Here is a 25790-nt window from a genome sequence, read left to right as displayed (position 1 = left end):
ATATATATATATATATATATATATATATATATATATATCGTGATATAGATGGATAGACGCACATACACACACACATGGATAGGAAGTGTAATAAACTTTGTGTCCCGCGTGAGGGTCTCCCCACACCAGCAGTTTGGGGGAGGTGTGGGGGAGGAGGGGGTGTGATGAAGTGGTGATGGTGCTTTATGGCCCCGCTCTTCTGGTGGTGCCGTCAGTACCGTCTGCTGTGGTCTGTGACCATTGTGATTGCTGCTGTCTCCCCGCCCCCCCCCTCCCAAACCCTGGCGGACCCCCATCACAACCCCCGGCCCCGGCACCATCACCAACAATGCTCTTTACAGCATGCCGCCCATCGGCAGTTAATCACTGTGGCATGGTGTTTTGACTTGCAAAGTGTAGGGGACAGTCATCCCTGCTTTAACGGCCTCTTCCTTTTCTCCCAGCATACCCATCAGCGTGGAGCTGTTGTTGTCTTGCCCGTTGTTTCTGGCCATCAGGACCACGACACTGGTCCTCGTTAGCTTCCCCCCCACCCCCACCCCCACCCCCATCTTTTCAGCACCCATCTCCTCGCTCCCAACAACACGGGGTTGTCCCTCGGCCGTTTCCGCCGTCATATTGGGAGTTCCTGGGCATCAAAGACCAAGGAGACGAGTTGCCCCTCGTTAGTTTTCGGGCACGGCATGTCTGGGCGATCATCAGTACAGTGGTCTTTTGTGTGTGTGGTGGATGGGGGACAGGGCAGGCCCTGGTGACGTCCTGGCTGGTCCCTTGGGGCTGGGGCCTGCTGACGCCCTGGTTCCACTGACGGCAGAGTTCGGGGGTAGGAGGAGAACACAGTGTGGGAGATGGATGGGGTGAGAGGACAGGGCTGAGAGAGGCAGCATATGGAGGGACACAGTGCTGGTGCCTGATACTGAGGGGTCAGTCTGTATTCCTGTCCATAGTAAGGGGTCATCTGTATTCCTGTCCATAGTAAGGGGTCATCTGTATTCCTGTCCATAGTAAGGGGTCATCTGTATTCCTGTTCACTTGTCTGACGTCCCGGCCACTTCATGTGAACAGACACAAGGTGTCTGCCGCCTGCTCATTGCTCTGACCACATGCCGGAAACCTTGGAGCAGATCCAGAGTTTAGGTTTGGAATCTGTGCTTCCTGTTCCGGTGACTTTCTCTCCGTGTCAGTGCGTACTGTGTTCGTTCTTTAGTCTAGCGTCTTTTCACTATCAGTGGTATTAGACGATTAAAAAAAAAAAAAGAAAAGAAAAAAAAAAAAAAAAAAAAAAAGGGAGGGGGGGATGGAGAGGGAAGAGGAAAACAGAAAAGAAAACTGCCAAAAAATGCATAACTAACATGCACTTACATTTAACAGTAACAATTCAAAAATGATAATAATCAGAAGTCATTAACACAATTCTGAAGTACATTAAAGGAATGTAGAAATAGGGCTATGAACTAGTGCCTGTCAAAGTTCGACCATAAGAACCTCGGCAGAAATAACTTTCCAAAAATCATCTGCAGAATAGTTATTCTCTTTGAAATACTTGGGCAAGAAGGTACGTAACTGCTGACAGTGAAACAATGATGCAAACTGAAGTGCTTACCACAGATGCATGTAACATTTTTACTATACTTTGTCTTCTTGCGTACTGTGTGCGCATGCATATGTGTATGTGTATGTGTGAGATAGAAAGATTTAAACTTCAAGGTATTCTTTCATTTGCACTCGTGGGTATTTTTACTTTCTTTCTTTTTTAATTGCCGACATTTTGTCAAGACAGTTATTGTGAATAATTCGCCCATTAATTCCTAGGTGGCTAATGTGCTGCTGTTAAATGTGACGTTTATATTTCCTTTAGACATCTCTCTCTCTCTCTCTCTCTCTCTCTCTCTCTCTCTCTCTCTTTTCTTTTATTGTTTCTGCCTTCTATTTATAACACATATTTTATATATTATTTTAGTTATGCCTATTTCAGTGACATTATTTTAGACTAGACTGAAACATGTAAAGTGGAAAGTATAAACTGTTGTGATTCCTTAGACCTAGATGGTTTACTGTGTGTAAAAATTCAGGCGTGGAGAGACGTGTTCACTGCTTTCCTATTGTCAGTGCAGCATTGTGTGTGTCTGCCTGGCCGTGCTTTTATGTCCCCGTTCTGTTCTGGCCGTGTCCTGGGCGTTCAGTCGTGAAGCTGGCGCTGTTTTCAAAGTGTATCATGTGTTGGCCACAACAATGGCAACAGCTCGGTCGTGGCACAATCAGCCACCATGTCGACGTATTTCTTCCTTTCGCGAACATATATTTTCACCACGCGCACACGTGCATTTCTGCCTCGCACACATACATTTTTCACAACACGACTACCCCCCAACTGTCTTCATCCCACTACACGTCAGCAGTAGAACAGTTTTGATGTGTGGATGCAAAAGGCCACATCAGTCACAGCACCTTGTTTTTTGTTTTTTTTGTTTTTTTGTTTTTTTTTGGTTTTGTTTTCCCTGCCTCCCCATTATCTCCCTTTCTACCATTCTTAACCGTCTTTATCCCCCCGTCCATTCTCCCCACCCTTTACCTCAGTATCCTCCATTCTCCCCACCCTTTACCTCAGTATCCTCTATTCTCCCCACCCTTTACCCCAGTATCCTCCATTCTCCCCACCCTTTACCTCAGTATCCTCCATTCTCCCCACCCTTTACCTCAGTATCCTCTATTCTCCCCACCCTTTACCTCAGTATCCTCTATTCTCCCCACCCTTTACCTCAGTATCCTCCATTCTCCCCACCCTTTACCTCAGTATCCTCTATTCTCCCCACCCTTTACCTCAGTATCCTCCATTCTCCCCACCCTTTACCTCAGTATCCTCCATTCTCCCCACCCTTTACCTCAGTATCCTCTATTCTCCCCACCCTTTACCTCAGTATCCTCTATTCTCCCCACCCTTTACCTCAGTATCCTCCATTCTCCCCACCCTTTACCTCAGTATCCTCCATTCTCCCCACCCTTTACCTCAGTATCCTCCATTCTCCCCACCCTTTACCTCAGTATCCTCCATTCTCCCCACCCTTTACCTCAGTATCCTCTATTCTCCCTACCCTTTACCTCAGTATCCTCCATTCTCCCCACCCTTTACCTCAGTATCCTCCATTCTCCCCACCCTTTACCTCAGTATCCTCTATTCTCCCCACCCTTTACCTCAGTATCCTCTATTCTCCCTACCCTTTACCTCAGTATCCTCCATTCTCCCCACCCTTTACCTCAGTATCCTCCATTCTCCCCACCCTTTACCCCAGTATCCTCTATTCTCCCCACCCTTTACCTCAGTATCCTCCATTCTCCCCACCCTTTACCTCAGTATCCTCCATTCTCCCCACCCTTTACCTCAGTATCCTCTATTCTCCCCACCCTTTACCTCAGTATCCTCCATTCTCCCCACCCTTTACCTCAGTATCCTCTATTCTCCCTACCCTTTACCTCAGTATCCTCCATTCTCCCCACCCTTTACCTCAGTATCCTCTATTCTCCCCACCCTTTACCTCAGTATCCTCTATTCTCCCCACCCTTTACCTCAGTATCCTCCATTCTCCCCACCCTTTACCTCAGTATCCTCTATTCTCCCCACCCTTTACCTCAGTATCCTCTATTCTCCCCACCCTTTACCTCAGTATCCTCTCCCACCCTTTACCTCAGTATCCTCCATTCTCCCCACCCTTTACCTCAGTATCCTCTATTCTCCCCACCCTTTACCTCAGTATCCTCCATTCTCCCCACCCTTTACCTCAGTATCCTCTATTCTCCCCACCCTTTACCTCAGTATCCTCTATTCTCCCTACCCTTTACCTCAGTATCCTCCATTCTCCCTACCCTTTACCTCAGTATCCTCTATTCTCCCCACCCTTTACCTCAGTATCCTCCATTCTCCCCACCCTTTACCTCAGTATCCTCTATTCTCCCTACCCTTTACCTCAGTATCCTCCATTCTCCCTACCCTTTACCTCAGTATCCTCTATTCTCCCCACCCTTTACCTCAGTATCCTCTATTCTCCCTACCCTTTACCTCAGTATCCTCCATTCTCCCTACCCTTTACCTCAGTATCCTCCATTCTCCCCACCCTTTACCTCAGTATCCTCCATTCTCCCCACCCTTTACCTCAGTATCCTCTATTCTCCCCACCCTTTACCTCAGTATCCTCCATTCTCCCCACCCTTTACCTCAGTATCCTCTATTCTCCCTACCCTTTACCTCAGTATCCTCCATTCTCCCTACCCTTTACCTCAGTATCCTCCATTCTCCCTACCCTTTACCTCAGTATCCTCTATTCTCCCCACCCTTTACCTCAGTATCCTCCATTCTCCCCACCCTTTACCTCAGTATCCTCCATTCTCCCCACCCTTTACCTCAGTATCCTCCATTCTCCCTACCCTTTACCTCAGTATCCTCTATTCTCCCCACCCTTTACCTCAGTATCCTCTATTCTCCCTACCCTTTACCTCAGTATCCTCCATTCTCCCTACCCTTTACCTCAGTATCCTCTATTCTCCCCACCCTTTACCTCAGTATCCTCCATTCTCCCCACCCTTTACCTCAGTATCCTCCATTCTCCCCACCCTTTACCTCCGTATCTTCCACTTTTCTTAACGACTCCAGTCAGTCCTGCCCCCCCATTTTTCCTATCCTTTCTATTCCTATCACTTATCTATTTCCCCATCCTTTATATTCCTATATCAAGGCCTGACAAAGCGCGTTGGGTTACGCTGCTGGTCAGGCATCTGCTTGGCAGATGTGGTGTAGCGTATATGGATTTGTCCGAACGCAGTGACGACTCCTTGAGCTGCTGAAACTGAAACTATATTCCTATCCCCTATCTATTTTCCCCATCCTTTCTATTCCTGTCCCTTATCTATTTTCCCAATCCTTTCTATTCCTGTCCCTTATCTATTTTCCCAATCCTTTCTATTCCTATCCCTTATCTATTTCCCCATCCTTTCTATTTCTATTTTCTATTTTCCCAATCCTCTCTATTCCTATCCCTTATCTATTTTCTCTATCCTCTCTATTCCTATCCCTTATCTATTTTCTCCACCCTCTCTATTCCTATCCCTTATCTATTTTCTCCACCCTCTCTATTCCTATCCCTTATCTATTTTCTCCATCCTCTCTATTCCTATCCCTTATCTATTTCCCTATCCCTTCTGTTGTTATCCCTCATATGTTTTCTCCATCCTTTCTATTCCTATCTCTTTATCTATTTCCCTGACCTTTCTGTTCATATCCCTTATCTATTTCTATTTCATTTATATCCCTATCTTTTTATCTATTTCCCTATCCCTTCTGTTCCTGTTCCCTATTTTCACTGTCCTTTCTATTCTTATTAACCCCTATCTTCCATGTTACTTCAATTTCTGTCCCCTGTTTTCTCTACCCTTTCTATTCCTATCCCCTGTCTATTTTCCCCATTCCTTCTATTCCCATCCCCCAACTCACTTATCCTTTATCTGTCCTTATATTTCGCTCATCTCCAGACATCGAGAAGAGGGAGGGGGGGGCCTGGGGGGGGGGGGGGGGGAGCATGGCGGTGAGGCGGCGTGCAGGCAGTGGCGTGCTGACCATGATGGCAGTTCACTGTGTATTAACGGCCTGATTTATCACCCCGGCCTAGTCGTCAGGCTGACAAACGGACGCGTTAGTGGCACAGGGGCTGGCGACACGGGGACAGCTAGCCTATCAATTCACGCCACGGGACTGGGCTCTTCACGGGCACACTGAGAGCAAGGGGGCCACAGCCTAGTAAATCAACAGGGAGAGAGTTTTACAAGGATTTATAAGCACAGTATTCGTGTAACACGTCGCAGTCTTTATGTGGCAACGTGAATCTAATGGAGAAGGGATATGAATGTTCTTTGTTTTAACATTGATTCTCTTAAACAGTTGATTCTACGTCATTACATCAAGGTCCTAAGCGCTTTTAACGCATCAAACTCTCTCTCTCCCTCTCTGTCTCTTCTCCGAATTTCTCAGAAAAATGTAGGTTACCTGCTTCAAAAATCAGTTAATGGATGTTTTATACACTTGACATTAACCATTCAACATTCTAAATTTGTAACCAGATATCATCTACAGGCACCAGCACTAAACCTTTTTTTTTCTTTTGAAGGAAAATCGCATTTTAAAGTTTGCAATTGTTACGATATTCAATGAATTAATCTTATTTTACTCAATTTTACTATTTTAATGTTGAAATATTCTGTGTCAAAGTGAGATCATATGAAATCAGAAAATGTTTTAAAATCGATTTTGACTGAGCGTGAACTATGTTTTATACATAATATTTTGGCTTTGTTTATACAAAATGATCGCTTTATGTCACTGTGAGTTATATCAGTCTGTATTGTATATCTGTCTATAAGTCCATCTATGTGTCCATTAATTAATGTGTGGAATAGTTACATTACAATGAATATTTAATCACGTTTATGTACCAATCAATCAGGCAGTCGATCAATCAGTTTTAAGTCTGAAACAGTGTACATTGACTTGTTTTTGTTTTGTGCTGGGCATAAGAACAAAAGAGTGAAAACCTATTTGAAGTTGTTGTTTTTAATGCGAACTAGTCAATCCATCATAAAAGTAAGCCAGATGGAACGCGGAGGAAGTGGCTGACATGATTCATGGGGAGAGGGGATGGGGGAGAGGGTGTAGAGGGAAGTCCGTGGCACAATTCTGGAAGACAGTGTGTGTGGGTTTATCACCATGTCGTACTTCATCTACTGGTCAGTTCTGGTGTTGATGTCAATGGAAGTATAGTGGCAAAAGTATTGATTTATTGACAAAAAAACAAAACAAAAACGTTTTCAATATTTATTGGTGTTGCTTTTGGTGTGTATTTGTTCCAACACTCTGCCGTTTGTGTTGAACAGAAATGACGCAAACATTTTCTACAGATGGGAACTATTCAAATAAGACAAATTACTTTTTTTCATTACTTTCTACATAAACACTGTAATTTGTCTTGTTCCGTGAATGAAAACATCAACAACGTTTAAACCAAATAACCATTATGAAAGACCGGTGTGATCTGATGGTCCAGACGTAACGAACCTGAAATGGCAACAGTGTGAACTGCCGACACAGAGCATGCAGTCCTAACTTGTTTCCGTCTGCAGGGCACTGTTGCCGGTTTTTACGCCGCCGTGTATTTATTTGGACAGTGCGCGTTGCCGTGAGGTTGAGGGTCGGGCTGAAAACAAACACCCAGCTGGAGTTCCTTCCCCTGCCTGGGTACAGCCAACCACTCCACACACTGCACGCCATGTGACTGCAGTGAAGACAGCCAGAAAACTCAGATGTGGGCAACTCTACACTTCTAGGAATCCGTGCGATAACGGATAGGAACGAGTTAAAGTTTATTTCCCTTGGTTTCAATTACTTGAACGTTATTTGTCTGTTAAAGTACATTTTTATTGATTTATGAGATAATATCAGGGTTTTCTGTCACCAAGTTCACTGAGGTCAGGGCGTCCCCATCCGTGCTGTGTGGAGGTGTAGCGGTGAGAGGGGCCAGGTCTGGCAGTGTGATGTGGATGTTTGGGGTCAGCTGCAGCATGGTGCCACTTGAAGACAGACCGGAGGTGACGTCATTGTGAGCTGGCTCTGTGAACAGTGTAACTTCATGTTTCAAAAACTTGGCTTTTGTCTTCAACGACAGTCCTGACATGTCTGCGATATATCAATGACCCCAACATGCTAAATTTGTATGATATATCCGTAGACGTCCGGCATGTACTTATTCTTTGGTGATTAAACATCACTTTAGAAATGTAACACGTTAATTTAAAATGGCCCAAACGTATTGAAGTTTCGCCTGAGCAAAATCAGTTTTTCAAAAATATGAATTCATCTCCATATGATGTAAATGCGGTTAGAGGAAAATAAGCAGCCATGTGTTCCTTGATACTGATTTCTACCCTCATACCCTTCAAGTTTTCACAGTCCATCTGCCTGCTATGCTGCAGCAGAAAGCGGGACAGTCCATCTGCACGTTATGCTGTCAACACAGCGACAGAAAGCAGGATGATGAAGCAAGATGAACATCACAGCGCAGGATGCTGTGTCATTAAAGGGAGTGGGGCCTTGGGGGGCTGTCACCAATAGGAAATGATCTGGCCCGTCACACGGGGGCTGCTGTCAGACAAGGAGCTCTTTGATTCCTCGTCCAACTCTCCAAGACAAGCGCCGGGCTTTGTCTCCGCGCGCCATCTTGAGACGCGCAGCCACGCTGCCACAGTCACCAGTCGGGGACTGCCGCCAGGGTGCGCTGACAAGCACCGGAACTCTTCTGCTCTTCCGACAAGAGAGCCCGGATGTGGCCTGTTTCTCTTATCTCCCTTGCCTTTGGAAGCTTCGTGCCGCGAGTCAGGCGGACTCTGGCCAGTCTTCCGCGACTGCAGGGGGGACAGGAGCCAGCGGATGCGCTTAATTCATCTTCTTTGATTAAGGAGTCTCCAAAGTCAAACCAAAAAAAAGAAGAAGAAAAGTCTGAAGAAAAAGGAAGGAGAGAGAAAAGAAAAGAAAGCGTTAGCAAATGACGAGGAAGGTGGACTGTCAAGACGTCCGGGAACAAGTCGTGGTGGCCTGTTCCTGTTATTTCTCTGGCGGATGACTGGCGACTCGCGTGCAGTGGTTCTGTTGACAAGCCACGGTCACTAATTAGCACTAAGCACGCGTCTGCACTGCGCCTTTTAGCGTCTCACACCCAGCGGCGGGAGGTGGGGAGACAAGAATGGCCCGTGACACCACCCCTCACCTGAACTTCGCCCTGCCATCCCATGACGCCTAGTTCTTCCAGGTGCTTTGCTTTCGTGTCTTGCTGTATTTCCCCGTTCTCCTGGCTGCATTTTGTTTGCTTTGTAGATATTTCAACTAAAATGATGGAGCAATGTACTCCTTTTGAGAGGGAAATGGCATTCTAAACCTCAGCACAATTTACGTGAAGCAGTACGTGATTTACGCTGCTGGTCAGGCATCTGCTTGGCAGATGTGGTGTAGCGTATATAGATTTGACCGAACGCAGTGACGCTTCCTTGAGCTACTGATACTGAAGTGCGTGATACCTGTCTTCTACCACTCACCACACCTCTGTCTGGTTGGCATGGTCGCCTTGTTCAGTCCTGTTTGGATGTCAGATGTACTGTTTAAAACAATACAGTCCCTCTTGTTTTTAAACCAACCATTCTGGAGTGTATTTTACAACAGCAGATTTCATTTTAACTGAATTTTTACGTCAGCCATATGTTATCCCAAGCTTAGGAATGGCAGGGATTTTGTCAGTTGACACTTGCATAAATAAATCTCGTGCAGAAAGAAAACAAGAGAAAAAACACTCGACAGCTTTAAAAGAATAACAAGAAAAAGACAACCTGCTTCGTGTGACGAGGGGTATCCAGGTGCATTCCGCCCACCAGCCCTGCCTTCAAATGGCCCTGATGAATCTTCCCTGTGAACAGCGGCAGTTTATTTTTCCATCTGCACTTTTAATTGTTCTGCGGACGTGCAAGTGTCGACAAGCCACGGGTGTAAATTGACGTGCTTTTGATAATGCCGGCTGTGCGGGCCCAGCAGATCAGAGAGATGTGTCTGAATGGTCGCTCGCGCAGGTTCTAAAGAGTTAATCAATATTATGTTTTGGCACAAAATGTCAGCTTTTATTGAACTCTCTGTGCCTGTCTGTTTCTGTCTCTGTCTGTCTGTCTCTTTCACCCTCTCTGCCTCTCCCTCTCTGTATCTATCTATATATCTGTTTACTGTCTGTGTATCTGTCTGTCTGATTCAGTGTTTGTATATGTCTTTCTGTGTCTATCTCTCGGTCTCAGTGTCTCTTCCTGTTGATATCTGTGTCTCTTTCCCTGTGTCTGTCTCTCATTCTGTCTCTGTCTGTCTGTCTGTCTCTTTCTCTCTCTGTCTCTCTAGCCTGAGAAAAGTAAGGACTGTGGGGAAAGCTCAGTGGTAGAGGCGGTACAGATGGTCGGGAAGCCAGCGAAGAGCGGGGAGGTGGGGGGTAGGGGGGGGGGGGGGGGCAGCAGTGCAGGCACCAACATATGGCCCAGGGGTCTGATTGAAAACGGGAAATAGAAGATGTTGTTTCTCTCTGCCTCTCTCGGCGTGTTCTCACTTACCGTCCGCCGTCCCTGTTTGGCAAACAAATGGCGTGCAGACCTTGCTCCACTCAACAACTGCCGCCTGCCCCCTCCCTGCAGGCCGTCACTATGTTCCGGGCAGCTACACTGTTTCCGCTGATGGGAGCGTCCACAAACCGTTGTTTTCTCAAACTTCTCACATCAACACAACGCTCATGCTAGTATATAGTCATTTAGGAAAACAGAAAAAAAGGGGAAAAGTTTATTGGAGCGAAAACCTTCACTTTCATCAGAAAAAATGCCTGTGGAAAAAAGAAAATAAAACACTGGTTAAGTGATGGACGTCAGACAATTTAACATGGTTATATGTGGCAGGATTTCGATTTGTTCTCAGCACGTTTGGTTGTCGCACACAAGAGATCAGAATGCACTTAAAGATTCTGTAATAAAAAACGGAATCCGTTGCACTCAGTTCCTACCCCAGAAAACAGTGGGTGCCTTGTGTCATGGTGACATCAAGTGCATCAGACATGTGAGAGCACTGCTAGCACAGAGGATGGAGTCAGCTGGCACTGACATAATGGACACCTGTGTGCGGAGAGGCGGCCCCAGTGCCGACTGTGTGAGTTATCTCCGGCAGACTGGCATGGTTCTTTCCCTTCCTGCTGGCTTATCTCACAGTGAAAACACACAATGACGGAACAACACAAAACAGAACAAGACAATGAACAGTCGTACCAAGCAGAACTTTATATATATATATATATATATATATATATATATATATATATATACATACATATATACATACATACATATACATGTATATATTTACATATCTAACAATTAAAAGACGATGAAATGGAAGGACAACTGCAATATAATAATACACACACTCCAAGACCAAACTGAAATAGGAGTTCATATTCTAGAAACCTTCTAAGGATAACCATGTACCTTGTCAGATTGAAAGCTTGGTTTGTACCTCAAACCAGGTAATGCATAGCTGCAAATAACATATATAAAAATTTGAAAAAAAAACTAGAACTAAAAATCAGTCGAAAACAAATAGTTGAAAAACGATACCCAGCCTCCTATTTTAAATACTTTTTTTTTCTTTCTTTCTTTTTTTTTTCTTTTTACTGAACATGTCATCTATTATGAAGTTATGGTCAACAGAGCGCTATGGGAAACAAAGTACGCCATACCTGTGTGTCGCGACATACCGGAGACAGAAGAACTGTCAGGAACAGCGGTCTGGGACCGTGGAGATACAGGCTGTGGCGGTCACTTCTGACGTAAAAAGAAAAACAGTCAATAGATCAGTTCACAAATCCGTAAGTTATCGTTATTAGATACACCTATTAGTTCTTTCAACATGTTCATCAAATAGACTTATCGGTCAGTCAGTCCATTCATCTGACCACTTGGCGCCTTGAGTCGTGACACAAGCCTGTCTGTAGAACATGAGTTATTTGGGAATGATACATTGCTACTGACCTGCCCTGACCTGCCCTGACCCATGGTGTTGCAGGTCACAGCGGGGTGAACCAGCTGGGCGGAGTGTTCGTCAACGGGCGCCCCCTGCCTGACTCCACGCGCCAGAGGATCGTGGAGCTGGCGCACTCGGGTGCCAGACCCTGTGACATTTCCCGCATCCTGCAGGTGTCCAACGGCTGTGTGTCCAAGATCCTTGGCCGCTACTACGAGACAGGGTCCATCCGGCCACGAGCCATCGGCGGCAGCAAGCCTCGCGTGGCCACCTCGGATGTGGTGACCCGCATTGCGCAGTACAAGAGGGAGTGCCCCTCCATCTTCGCCTGGGAAATCAGGGATCGTCTGCTGTCTGAAGGCATCTGTAACCAGGAAAACATCCCCAGCGTGAGTCTCTCTCTCTCTGTCTCTGTCTCTCTCTGTCTCTGTCTCTCTCTCTCTCTGTCATTGTCCAGTTTGTGTATATGTATGTATATATGTTGTTGTTGTTTTATCTATTTAAGTATCAGATGCAGTTTACTGTATCGCTTGCACTCTGTTCAGTCCCAGACTTTTCCCCTTTGTGTGTGTGTGTGTGTGTGTGTGTGTGTGTGTGTGTGTGTGTGTGTGTGTGTGTGTGTGTGTGATTCTCTAGTTTGTTTATATGTATGCTTGTTGTTTTTTTGGTTTTTTTCTTTTTCTCTGTCAGTTGCATTTTACTGTCTCGCTTGCACTCTGTTCAGCCCCAGACCTTCCCCCCCCCTCCCCTTTCTCTCTTTATCTCTTTTCCACCACTTCTTACACATTGTGTGCAAAAGAGTGACTGTGTGATGTTTGTCACATGTCTGTAAGTGTTATATTGCTGTACGGCGATAAGAAAGAGTGTGCTATGTATGTTGTCATATGCTGGAATGAATTCGTTTATTTTCAACTAATAAGAAACGAAAATCAATGCATGCGAAAATACATTTGCATATATTGCAATTTTTTTTTCTTTCTGGTTGTTGTTTATTTTTCTCTTGTTTGTTTGCTTGTGTTAAGTTGGAAGAGGTTAAGTGTGGTGTGTGTTTGTGGCTGTACATGTTATTGGTGTGTGTTAGGACCTTTAGTGGTGTGTGTGTGTGTGTGTGTGTGTGTGTGCGTGCGTGCGTGCGTGCGTGCGTGCGTGCGTGTGTGTGTGTGTGTGTGTGTGACGAACTTTCGTGGTGTGTGTGAGGACCCTTAAAGGCGTGGTTGTGTGTGAGGCCTTTAGTGGTGTGTGAGTGGACCTTTAGTGGTGTGTGAGGACCTGTAGTGGGGGGTGTGTGTGTGTGTGTGTGTGGACCTTTAGTGGTGTGTGTCTGGACCTGTAGTGGTGTGTGTGAGGACCTGTAGTGGTGTGTGTGTGTGTAGTGGTGTGTGCGAGGACCTGTGTGTGAGGACCTGTGTGTGAGGACCTGTGTGTGAGGACCTGTAGTGGTGTGTGTGAGAACCTGTAGTGGTGTGTGTAGTGGTGTGTGAGAACCTGTAGTGGGGTGTGTAGTGGTGTGTGTGAGGACCTGTAGTGGGGTGTGTGTGTGTGTGTGTGTGTGTGTGTGTGTGTGTGGACCTTTAGTGGTGTGTGTCTGTGAGCTGTGTGGTGTGTGTAGGTGTGTGTGAGACCTGTAGTGGTGTGTGTAGGTTGGTGAGGACCTGTAGTGTGTGTGTGTAGTGGTGTGTGTAGACCTGTAGTGGTGTGTGTAGTGGTGTGTGAGAACCTGTAGTGGGTGTGTGTGGAGGACCTGTGGGTGTGTGTGTGGTGTGTGGACCTGTAGTGGTGTGTGTAGTGGTGTGTGTGAGGACCTGTAGTGGTGTGTGTGATGTAGTGGTGTGTGTGAGGACCTGTAGTGGTGTGTGTGAGATGGTGTGTGAGAACTGTAGTGTGTGTAGTGGTGTGTGAGAACCTGTAGTGGTGTGTGTAGTGGTGTGTGAGGACCTGTAGTGTGGTGTGTAGTGGTGTGTGTGAGGAACCTGTAGTGGTGTGTGTGGTGTGGTGTGTGTGAGGACCTGTGTGTGTGAGAACCTGTAGTGTGTGTGGACCTGTAGTGTGTGTGTGAGGACCTGTAGTGGTGTGTGTGGAGGACCTGTAGTGGTGTGTGTATGTGGTGTGTGTGAGGACCTGTAGTGGTGTGTGTGTGTGTGTGTGTGTGTGTGTGGACCTTTAGTGGTGTGTGTCTGGACCTTTAGTGGTGTGTGTCTGGACCTGTAGTGGTGTGTGTGAGGACCTGTAGTGGTGTGTGTAATGGTGTGTGTAGTGGTGTGTGAGAACCTGTAGTGGTGTGTGTAGTGGTGTGTGTGAGGACCTGTAGTGGTGTGTGTAGTGGTGTGTGTGAGGACCTGTAGTGGTGTGTGTGAGGACCTGTAGTGGTGTGTGTAGTGGTGTGTGTGAGAACCTGTAGTGGTGTGTGTGTGTGTGTGTGTGTGTGTGTGTGTGTGTGGACCTTTAGTGGTGTGTGTCTGGACCTGTAGTGGTGTGTGTGAGAACCTGTAGTGGTGTGTGTAATGGTGTGTGTAGTGGTGTGTGAGGACCTGTAGTGGTGTGTGTAGTGGTGTGTGTGAGGACCTGTAGTGGTGTGGGTGTGTGTAGTGGTGTGTGTGAGGACCTGTAGTGGTGTGTGTGAGGACCTGTAGTGGTGTGTGTGAGGACCTGTAGTGGTGTGTGTGAGGACCTGTAGTGGTGTGTGTGAGGACCTGTAGTGGTGTGGTGTGTGTAGTGGTGTGTGAGGACCTGTAGTGGTGTGTGTAGTGGTGTGTGTGAGGACCTGTAGTGGTGTGTGTGAGGACCTGTAGTGGTGTGGTGTGTGTGAGGACCTGTAGTGGTGTGTGTGAGGACCTGTAGTGGTGTGTGTGAGGTTCTTAAGTGTGTGAGGACTTGTAGTGGTGTGTGTGAGGTTCTTAAGTGTGTGAGGACTTGTAGTGGTGTGTGTGAGGTTCTTAAGTGTGTGAGGACCTTCAGTGTGTGTGAGGACCTTCAGTGTGTGAGGACCTTCAGTGTGTGAGGACCTTCAGTGTGTGTGAGGACCTTCAGTGTGTGTGAGGACCTTCAGTGTGTGAGGATCAGGCGGTAGCAAGATGAAGTGACAGACCTTGGCTTCCTTCCTTTAGCCCCCTTTATCTCTGTCACCATGTCACCCCGGCCCCGCCCCCTCTCTCGCAGACACACTCTGTGTGTGATTCTCTGTCTCTCCTTCTCTCTCTCTCTCACTCTCTCTCTCTCTTTCATTTTTTTTCATTAACGCTGTGTGTCTAGACGCCCCTTCCTCTCTCTCTATCTCACAGTCTGTTTGCCTATCTTTCGTTCTGTTTGTCTACTGTCTTCCATCACCAAACCCCCCCTCTCTCTCCGTTCTCTCTCTCTCTCCGCTCTCACTCTCTTTCCGTTCTCTATCGCTCTCTCTCTCTCTGTGTTCTGCCTCTCTCTCTCCCCTCTCTCTCTCCGCTCTCTCTCTCTCTCTCTCCTCCCTCTCTGTCTGTCTGTCTCTTTCTCCTCTCTCTCTCTGTCTCTCTCCACTCTCTCTCTCTCTCTCCTCTCTTTCTCTCTCCTCTCTTTCTCTGTCTCTGTCTCTCTCTCACTCCTCTCTTTCTGTCCCTGTCTCTCTCTCCTCTCTCTCTATCTCTGTCTCTGTCTGTCTCTGTCTCTCCGTCTCTTCATACTAACCTTGTGCCTACTCTACGTTCCTATATCTTTCTTAATTAAAAAAAAAATTTCACTTATTTCTATTATTCGTTTTGTTGTACATGACAAGCAGTCAGAAATTAGAACTTTAAAGCCATCTATCTATCTATCTATCTATCTATCTATCTATCTATCTATCTGTCTGTCTGTCTGTTCACTAATGTCCAACTATATCCAGCATGTGTGTCCAGATAAATAATCACACTTTAGTTCGTCTCATAAACAGTAAACATTATCTTGATTTCCACTTTTCTGAGAACAGCAAACCAGTGGATGCACAATGAACTCTCTCACTCTCTCTCTCTTACACACACACACACACACACACACACACACACACACACACACTCATTACACAAACATTGCGGCTGTTTCAGCCGACTATAAAATTCAGTTGACACCAATAACGTTCACATCGACAACAGTGATTGCAGTGAAACCAGATAAACAGCACTTGCAGAATGGTGTGAGGTTGGGGGCGCTGGAGGAGAGGAGAGGAGAGGGTGGTATGGAAGGGGAGTGGGAGGGGTGTGTGTTGGGGGTGGAGGGGGCAGGTGGAGGGGAGACCGGAAAAAAAAGGAAGGAAAGAAAAAGACACGAAAGAAATCACTTCTCTTCTTTTTACGAGTTTCTGTCTTTTGATATCCGAGACTTCTTTTTGGGCGCATTAATCTAGGCAGCGGAAATGACGCGTATGCTTCATTAGAGCGCCGTGTATTCCTCCGCCTGTGGCGGCGCGCTGCACTGGCATTGTCTCCCTTTGTCTCGGGCAGCGCCCGTACTATGTAGATACTGCGGGCTATCGATTTCTTATTCCTCACGACCATTTGAACATTTCTTTCCATTCATTGCCCTGCCTTTAGAACAAACTTCTTTCTGGTCCCACGGACGATTTGATCTGTTTTGTTGCCGATCTGTTGCCTGTTTTTGCTATCTTTTGTGGGGAATTACTCTTTGAGACAAACTTGTCGGTTTTCTTTGGACTTGTAAAAGTAAAATGAAACAATAACAGGAGGATGTGTTTGCGCTTCACTGGTATTTACTGTTCTTGACTCCTTTGATGTGTGCAGTTCAGTGTCTGCGGACTCTCCCCCCCCTCTCTCTCCCCCCTCTCTCTCCCCCACCCCCCTCTCTCCCTCGCTGTCTCTGTCCCTCATCCCTCCCCTCCCCTTTCTCTTTCTTGTTTCCTGTTTCCTGCCCGCACCTCCAAACGAGGCCTGCTAGCTTTATCTTGACGTCCTTATCAATGGAGATGTCCCCGAGGACTAGTCTTTAAAACCTGGAGCATGAATACCAATCGCCTCAATTAATGCAACAGCCACCAGCCCCCAAGGAAAAGAGGAAGACACTGCACTGTCCTGCAAACAGTTCAAGGCTGGGGTGGGGAGGAGGGGGGCGGGAAGTGGAAGGGTGCAGGGGGAGGGGGCGAGGTGGAGGGACAGTTTCCCATCGGAGGAAGGAAGATGGCGTTGATGAAGAGAGAAGGTCAACTAACGAAACTAATTTCTTTTCCCCAAGTTTTGTCCGCCTGTGTGGTGTGGGAGGTAGGAAAGGGCGGTGGCTGCCTTGTGGAGCCATATGGTGTGTGGCCCGTGCCGTGTTCCCTGCTTTGTGCCTCAGCATGTCAATGGACAGTGTCTGGCAGTGTGGGGACCCCACTGAACGACGGCCCTGCACACGGGCTTTGTCTGTCAGGCTGTTGGTGGCCCCGGGTTTTTATTTGAACAGTTTGTGTTGGAAAAACGACGTTGCGTTGTTTCCTTAATCTTCTGAAGAATAGCGATTATTCCTTTGAATCAAAATCCCTCCCCATTCCGCGCTCAAATGGACACCACCCCATCCCCACCCCCTTCACCACCCCACCACCACCACCACCACCAAGTGAAGAAGGAGCAAAGCCTGGTAGAGCCAGCGACAGGAGACGTCTGACAGTCGTCGGGGTGGAGCTGTGTAAACAGTGTGTAGTGTGATGGTGGAGGTGATCCATGCTCTATGGACTTCCCGTCCGTTGTGATGATGTTAAAGCTCTATAAAAAAAAACAACAACAGAAAGCTGGAGAATAAACAGCAAAACTGAGACAGCAACAACGTCATCGGTCATTCCGTCACCATTGTTGTTTTTGCTAATAATGATGATGATCATAGTAATACACATAATGTTATTATTATCATTAGTATATTACTATCACACACACACACACACACACACACACACACACACACGCACATATATATATATATATATATATATATATTATATTATTATTATCATCATCATCATCATCGTTATCGTTATTATCATCATTGTCATTAAAATATAATTGTCGTTTGTATTAGTAGTAGAGTAGTTGCAGCAGCAGCAACAAGAACAGTATTAATGGTATATTTTTTGTTGTCGTCGTCATTAACATTCCATATCTATGTGATTTTAGGTTTCCAAGTGTTTCTTCTATTTTAGTATTGGTTTAATCATTGTAAGTTACGATCAAACTACTTTCTTCTTGTTTCCCTCTGAAAAGAAAGGGTTCAGTGTCAGTGTTGTTTGGTGTTTGAAGAGCTCTTCACCACAAAGCCATGGGCTGCTCAAAAGGCACAGCTTCTTTCACATCCATATTCTTCGAAGGCTTTGGGTCGGTTATTGTTTGCTTTTAACCAGGAAACAAGTGGGCAGGAAGAGGCTGTTTGGGATGAAGTCAGTGGAGATGTCTTATCAATCGTCACCTTCCTTGCCTGCCTTCAGCTCCCCTTTACCACCGCTGTGAAGTTCAGTTTGAGAGCGGCGTTCAAAAAGGCGGGGTAAGCCCATTGTCCGGCATTAAAGGGGAGAGAAGCCATCAGTGGTCGTCCTCCCCGCTCCCGAGTGACCCGCAAAGAGCAGCTCTAGTGCCCCGGGCACAGCGGGCACCCACCATCAAATGCCCATCAGCCAGTGACCACTGTGTGAGGCTGTGTCTGACGGTGTGTGTGTGGCTGTGTGGGGAATTTCAGTGACGTGAGAAGGGCGGGGAGGTGTGACGTCACGAGGGTAGGGGGCGGAAGGGTAGTTTGTCGTGACGTTGTGAAAAGGGGAGTGGGGCTGTGTGGGGAATTTCAGTGACGTGAGAAGGGCGGGGAGGTGTGACGTCACGAGGGTAGGGGGCGGAAGGGTAGTTTGTCGTGACGTTGTGAAAAGGGGTGGGGGTTAGTGGCGGGGAGGTGATTCCGTTCAGGATGACGATGGGCTGTTGGTGACGGTGTAGACATCACACCATCATTACAATCAAATTCATCTAGGAGTCGCTTGTGCACAATCCCGAATCAGTAAAACGATTCGCACACACCGAAACGTCCCAGACAGCTTATGTAAAGTGACTAAATTATCCAATAAACAACCTTTTTATAGACACATAAATCAGGATTTTCCTCTGTAATTTTATTGTATTGTATTTCCCTGTCTATCACAACAGATTTCTTTGTGTGAAATTCGGGCTGCTCTCCCCAGGGAGAGCGCGTCGTTACACCACAGAGCCATTTCACGTTTTAGTGTTTTGTTGTTGTGGTTGTTTTTTCCCTCCTTTTTTTTCTTTTATTCTGGTTTGTTTGTTTCTTTCTTTTTTGTATTTCCCAAATCTTCTGGGACGATTGAATGGCTGCATTTCCTGTGCAGAAGCTACATGCCGGCAGAAGGCTTCCCTATGTTCTGTTTGTGTTGTGTGAAGCAGTCTGTGCTGCCCCTACCCCTCTCATCTCCCCTCTCTCTCCTCCCCAACTTGACCCCAACAAAAACTTACTCGCGTGCGTGCGCGTGCGCGTGCTCTCGCTGAAAGAGAGAGAGAGACAGACAGACAGACAGACAGAGAGTATGAACAAAGGAGATCCACAGGGATGACCTGAGCCACTTGCATTGCTCGGACGGAATGGCCCAGTATGGTGGTAACCTACTACTAACTGTGTGTAGTATGGAACTGACCAATGGCGTAGTTCGGTCAACGTAGGCATTTAGTCACGTGTGAGTGTCAAAAAGTTAGAACCAAGCAGTGCAGCTGGCACAAGGGAGCACGACAAACGAAGTAAGGAGAACTTTCCAGAAAAGGAGGGTGTGTTGATGGCAAGACAACGAAATGACAAAGAGGAGGGGGGCATGTGTAGGGGGTAGGGGGAGCGGGAAAGGGGGGGGGGGGAGGCGGTGTCATGCGAATACGGGAGAATGTGGAGAAAGCACACACCCACACACAAAACAGTTGTCGACTTGGTCCTCCATTTTTAACAGCTGTTTTTTTGGACGTCATGTGAACGAACTATGTCTACATGGAGAAAACTGGAAGAGGACAGGGGAGGCAAGTGAAGAGTGGTGGGGGAAAGAGAGAGACAGGGAGAGGCAGGTGAATGAGGGAGGGGACAGGACGGGACGGGGGGGCACAGGCTGTGGGTGGGACTGGAAAGGCAGGCGGATGCCAGCGCAGAGACGCCCGGGGTCTAGTAAAAGGACGCAGGTGTCAAGAGAACCCGGAATACCCACGCAGGAAACGGGAGAGAAGGGAGAACCGGGGGGAGGGAGAGACGCAAACAAGAGAAGAGGTTGAAAACATCGAAAGGACGCAAATGGTAGAGGGAAAGACGTGGGACAGCAGAGTTTGCAGACAGTGCAGGGGGGGGGGAGGGGACCAGAAGACACGGACAGGGACTGGATGAGACACGACGAAAGAAGATGAGGGAAGGATGAGACACGACGAAAGAAGATGAGGGAAGGATGAGACACGACGAAAGAAGATGAGGGAAGGATGAGACACGACGAAAGAAGATGAGGGAAGGATGAGACACGACGAAAGAAGATGAGGGAAGGAGGAAACCAAGACAGGGAGGAGACGCAAGCAAAACAGGGAAAAGGAATGTGGACGAGAGGCAAGGGGCTTCCAGGAGAACGGACGGAAGACATGAATGGAAGGGGTGTGGGAGGGAGGCTGTGGGGGCGCGGGGGGTGGTGGTGGATGGGGGTAGTGGTGGGTTCAGGCACAGGCAGGAGAGATGAGAAGGAAAGCAGACAAAAGCAGGAGACACACACACTAGACTCACAGGGAGGGAGGGGGGGCGGCACGGGGAACAAATGAGGAGGAGGAGGGAGGGGGAGGACGCAGGAAGGAGAATCAGGCAGAGGAGGGGGCTGGTGACAGTTGTGAGTGAGGGGCGGAGGGGGATAGAGAGGGGGGGGGGGAGGAGGAGCACTGGCGTGTGGAGAGTTGAAGGATGCTTACAGCTCTAAATGTGACAACGACAACATACCTTCCCTCCATAAAAGTGCCACATGCTTCCGTGTCGTCTCCCCATGATATTTATCTTCTCTCTCTCTCTCTCTCTCTCTCTCTCTCTCTCTCTCTCTCTCTCTCTCTCTCTCTCTTACCATAGTTGTTTATTTTTGTTACAAATTAATATTTATTCCACTGCTGTTGTTTTTCCAGTTGTTTATTAGTGCATCGTTTCCACACGCCGTGGGGGGGCAGAGACCTCCCTTCCTTGTCCCTGTGTGGCATCGTCATCTCCACATTGACATTCGCCATTTCTGAGCTCGTCTCTCCTGGCACCATTAACCAGGCCCCTATTTGCATGGCCAAGTGGTGTTGAGTTTGTCAGAGAGATGTGTGGTAGAGGGAGAAGAGTGGCAGTGCGAACAGGGGAGTTGTAAGTAACATGAGGCGTTGTGCTGTGTGCATTGGGAAGTTTAGAGAAGAGGTGAGAGAATTGATTTTAAAAAAAATCTGTGTTTACTCTCGCCACAAAATTATAGACTGTACAGCGACACATGGTATAATCTTTTAACTGATTAGATTGGTCTGGGCTATGAAAGGCGACGAGACAGGTCAATGGTCTTAGAAAAGTTGCAGCTTAAGTCACCGTTCTCCGTCACTGCTGGCTTGAAGTTCTAATCACACGGGAGTGGATGAAGAAAATCTTCTTGTGAAGAAGAGGAGGCATTGAGGAGCAGGGAGGGAGGGGGGCGGAGCGTCATTAGCAGCCCCCGGTGCAGAGTATTACCTGCCCTTTCCTAATCAACAACGTGGACGGCACAAAAGGAGGGGCGGGGAGCGTGGTAAGATGGGAGTAATCAGATCAGCGGGGCCGGCCACAGATTGCACTGCAGCCACATCCTGCCTTCACTGTGCAGGGGACACACCGCCTTCATCCAGCTTTCCCTCTGTGTAATTATGCCCAGCTGTCTTGGTGCCGTCTTAATTCTCTTCTCAAGACGGTGGCCAAAGTAAAAAACGTGACTGAAAAGATGTGACGTGTTCAGTGGTGTTCAAGCCAGTTTCATTCCGCCACCAGCCTCATCAGCCTTCCCAGTCAGTAAGGACTGAAACTGATTGTGGAAAGAGGACCAGGACTTAGTATCCAGTTTCTAGTGGGTTTTGTTTTGTCAAGCTGACAGCACACAGTCATTATCTTCATATTGTTGATTATTATTATCATCATCATTATTATTATTGGTAGCAGTAGTGGCAGTCGTCAAGTCTCTACACTCAGCTCTTTCAAATCTGGCCTTAAAACCCACCTCTTCCCAAAATAGCCTCCCTTCCCTGCCTCTTCCTTGTCTTCAGTTTCTCCAGTTTTAGAGTTATGCATGCGTGTGAATGAATTGTACGAAAGCGCTTTGATTTGTCTCTGCACAATATTCAGTGCTATATAAATACCATTATTATTATTATTATTATTATTATTATTATTATAGTAGAACTAGTAGTAGTGTGTAGTTGTTAATTGTGGTTCTGTGCAGGAGGAGAGGGTGGAGGGTTACCTAGTCCCACACAGCTGTTAACAGAACACATCCACACACAAAACAGTTGTCTACTCGATACTCCAGTTTTGTTAACAGCTGTGCTTGAACGTCATGTTGTATATTTCAACAATTGATCAACTATATCGCTTGAATACACCACAGTAATACAGGAAACAACAACAAAACTCGCGGTATTTATTTCTAATACCACTGCAAGTAGGCATCTTCTTGGGGCTACAGAATTTACGTGTAATAACTGGCTATTTTTTTCCCCGACTTAGGAATTTAACCAGGTTTTTTTTGTTTTGTTTTTTGCTTGCCCTGTGGGAAGGGTGTTTACACAACCACAGTGCACTGCTGAGATGCTGTCAGCTTTTGATGGCTCCACGAGGGGGTGAGGGAGGGGGATGTGGAGGGTGGGGGACGGCTGGGCGCGGGCATGTGGAAGGGGGGCCTCCGGCAATCGGGTGGATGCCGCGAGGCGTGATGAGCAGAAAGCCGTGCCTTGACAAGCCCACCTGCAGCGGTGATGAGAACAGCGGTAATAGGTAGCAGTGGAGGCAGCGGTTTGAAGTAATTAAATTTACCTGCTTGCACAGCTCTGACCGAGGAGTAACGGAACACAAGAGGAAGTGAAGGCTAGGAGGAGGGTGGAGAGGGGAGGGGGGTATGGAGCAGGTATGCTACACAGGGAGGTGAGGCACTCTCCCAGGGAAGGACACAGCCCCATCTCGCACACCGCCAGCCTTTCACGGAGAAAGAAAGCAAGAAAAGCTCGGGGGAAAGTATTAAAAATGACAGGAAGGAAATGCTAATTCCTTCCTTCTTTCGACGTCAGTGCTGAAATTGGTTTTGAAAGAAGGGGGATGAGCGGGGTCAGATGATAGCTCTGTTGCAGAACCGTTCTGTTTCCTGCCCGGTTTTCATCCTTCACAACCCACCCGCCCCCTCACCTCCTGAATTAATGATAGACACACAAATAAACAAGATAGGCAAGTACATAGACAGGCAGACAGATAGATAGATAGACGGATAGATTTGGTCGCGTGCGCGATCTGGTAAATGTGGAGGTTCATAATTGAAAGGTACTGCATCATTCGGTAGAAATGTTTTACCGCCTCAGAAAGAGTGAAGGGAGGGGGGAGTGATGGGAGGGGGAGTGAAGGGAGGGAGGTGCAGGGAGGGAGGATTGAAGGGAGGGGGGGAGGAGTGAAAGGAGGGGGAGTGAAGGGAGGGGGAGTGAAGGGAGGGAGGAGTGAAGGGAGGAGGAGTGAAGGGAGGGGGAGTGAAGGGAGGGAGGTGAAGGGAGGGGGAGTGAAGGGAGGGAGGAGTGAAGGGAGGGAGGTGAAGGGAGGGGGAGTGAAGGGAGGGAGGAGTGAAGGGAGGGGGGGGGAGTGAAGGGAGGGGGAGTGAAGGGAGGGGGGGGGAGTGAAGGGGGGGGAGTGAAGGGAGGGGGAGTGAAGGGAGGGAGGAGTGAAGGGAGGGGGGGGGAGTGAAGGGAGGGGGGGGGAGTGAAGGGAGGGAGGAGTGAAGGGAGGGGGGGGAGTGAAGGGAGGGGGAGTGAAGGGAGGGGGGGGGAGTGAAGGGAGGGAGGAGTGAAGGGAGGGGGAGTGAAGGGAGGGAGGAGTGAAGGGAGGGGGAGTGAAGGGAGGGAGGATTGAAGGGAGGGGGGAGGATTGAAGGGAGGTGCAGGGAGGTGAAGGGAGGGGGAGTGAAGGGAGGGGGGAGGAGTGAAGGGAGGGGGAGTGAAGGGAGAGGGGTGCAGGGAGGGAGGTGAAGGGTGGGGGGGAGGAGTGAAGGGAGGGGGGTGAAGGGAGGGAGGTGAAGGGAGGGGGATGCAGGGAGGGAGGTGAAGGGAGGGAGGAGTGAAGGGAGGGAGGTGTGAAGGGGGGGAGGAGTGAAGGGAGGGGGATGCAGGGAGGGAGGTGAAGGGAGGGGGATGCAGGGAGGGAGGTGAAGGGAGAGGGGTGCAGGGAGAGGGGTGCAGGGAGGGAGGTGAAGGGAGGGAGGAGTGAAGGGAGGGGGGTGAAGGGAGGGGTGTGCTGTGCTCATCGCCAGTCTGCAGAGGAAGAGACAGAAGGGTTCACCCACGTCCAGAAACAAAACCCGCCATCACCAGTATTGTTTTTCAGCGAGGGGAAAAGACATTTCCTATCCGTCACAGGATCTTAATCAGGAGGTCTGGCACCCTGAAGCCAGCGCTGAGGCCGGGGGGCAGTGAGAAAGGTACCATCTGCTGACCCTGCCAGACCCCGCCACCGCATTGCGTCAGCCGTCATCCGCCGATGTATAACAGGGCGAAGGAATACAAAAGAGCCGTCTCTCCCTGGGTGTCACGTTGTCAGATCCCTACGTCACCTTACACGTCGGCTTCACGCGTGCGCACTGGAGCGTGGGGAGCACGTGACAAGAAACGAATTCACGCGATCTTTCGCTTGCGTGAACGACAACCGGCGTTGGGAGTCGGCGACTGCGGGTTGGTCCTGTCTGACAGTGCGCGGGGATTAGGGGGCTGAATGCAAGAGAAATGGGATCACTTGGGCAGAGTTTCGGGTCGTGCCGTGGACATTTCTCTCCCCCCAAGCAGTGAGTGGCTGGGCCCGTGCAGGGCAAGTACTCATGCAACAGCGGCACGTCCACAGGGCCGACCTGCTGAGGACGGGCAGCCACAGAGGTATCTGGGTGTGTGTGGGTGTGTGTGGGGGGGGAGGGGGGGGGGGGGGGGGCTCGGCCCGTGTCAGGGGAGCGAGATGGCGTGCCTGAAACTATCTGTCAGACACCGGAGAGATAGGCAACCTGGCTTTCCCTGCCCCCGGGGATGTCTGTGGGGCCAGCGACAGTTCCGATAAGTCATATGACAGGAGCCCCGGCTATGGAAATGATTGGTTGCTTTCTGCCCTGTTGACCCGTGGCTTGTGTGTGTCCTCTGCCATCTTGTCAGTCGGCAATATCCATGCACTGATTTCACTTCTTATCTCACTTCTTCTCAAATCTCAAACAGAATGGTTCCCAAACAGAGGAGAGTTTCTTCAACGTTTGAAATGCACATGCGCAAACATGCCACCCCTCGCCCCCTCCCCCCCGGCGCACCCCCCCCCCCCCCCCCACACACACACACACACACCACAGAAGGGAAGGTCAAGAGATGGAAGAAGAATCTTTCTCCGAGTGGTGTCAAATCTGTTTTCTAAAATTAACAGAAAAAAACTTATTCTCCGTGAAATTCTAGATCTAGAAAAACTATACTATGGAACACCTTCTGAGCACTTATCTGGTCTTTTCCAGCGTGATATTCCACCCCGTGCATAGCGATCATCTGCTGGCTTACTTGTTCCCTGTTCCCTGAGCTCTGGGTCACTGAAACGGGGACTCTTTCACAGTAGGGGGTGATTTGAGACGTTACACCGCCATTCCAAGACGTTCGCTTTGCCATCAGCGAGGAGCGTAACGCCCCCCTGTGGGCTGACAATGGGATTATCGCCCCTGTGCAGGCACTGTAATTAGCAGAAACAGGAGCAAGGGCTCTTCGGGGAGTTGAGCGGCGGACGCTTCAAGGGGAGACCACTCCTCTATCCACCAGTCTCAGCACATAGTGAACGTGAGCGGCGGATGATGACCTCTACGTCACTGTATTATTCAAGATCCTGACCAGTCACGTGTGTGTGTGTGTGTGTGTGTGTGTGTGTGTTGAATTGAGGTAAGAAATGTGAAGGGCAGGTTTCAAGCCATGTATAGATTTTG

At 48.3% G+C, this 25790-nt stretch overlaps 1 protein-coding gene across 4 annotated transcripts in view; it reads left to right on the top strand.

Moving 5' to 3' along the window:
• Nucleotides 1-25790, top strand: part of LOC143301438 (paired box protein Pax-6-like) — a 145354-nt gene that overhangs the window by 74414 nt on the left and 45150 nt on the right. For all 4 annotated transcript variants that reach the window (XM_076615730.1, XM_076615731.1, XM_076615732.1 and 1 more), the window contains exon 4: nt 11666-12012. In XM_076615730.1, coding sequence (XP_076471845.1) covers nt 11666-12012 — 347 coding nt within the window. The remainder of the gene's footprint in view (nt 1-11665; nt 12013-25790) is intronic.

This window comes from Babylonia areolata, chromosome 27 (genome assembly GCF_041734735.1).
Source record: "Babylonia areolata isolate BAREFJ2019XMU chromosome 27, ASM4173473v1, whole genome shotgun sequence".
NCBI classification, from domain to species: Eukaryota; Metazoa; Mollusca; class Gastropoda; order Neogastropoda; family Buccinidae; genus Babylonia; species Babylonia areolata.
Note: the sequence above shows the minus strand (reverse complement) of the source record. Positions and strands in the feature narration are given on the sequence as shown.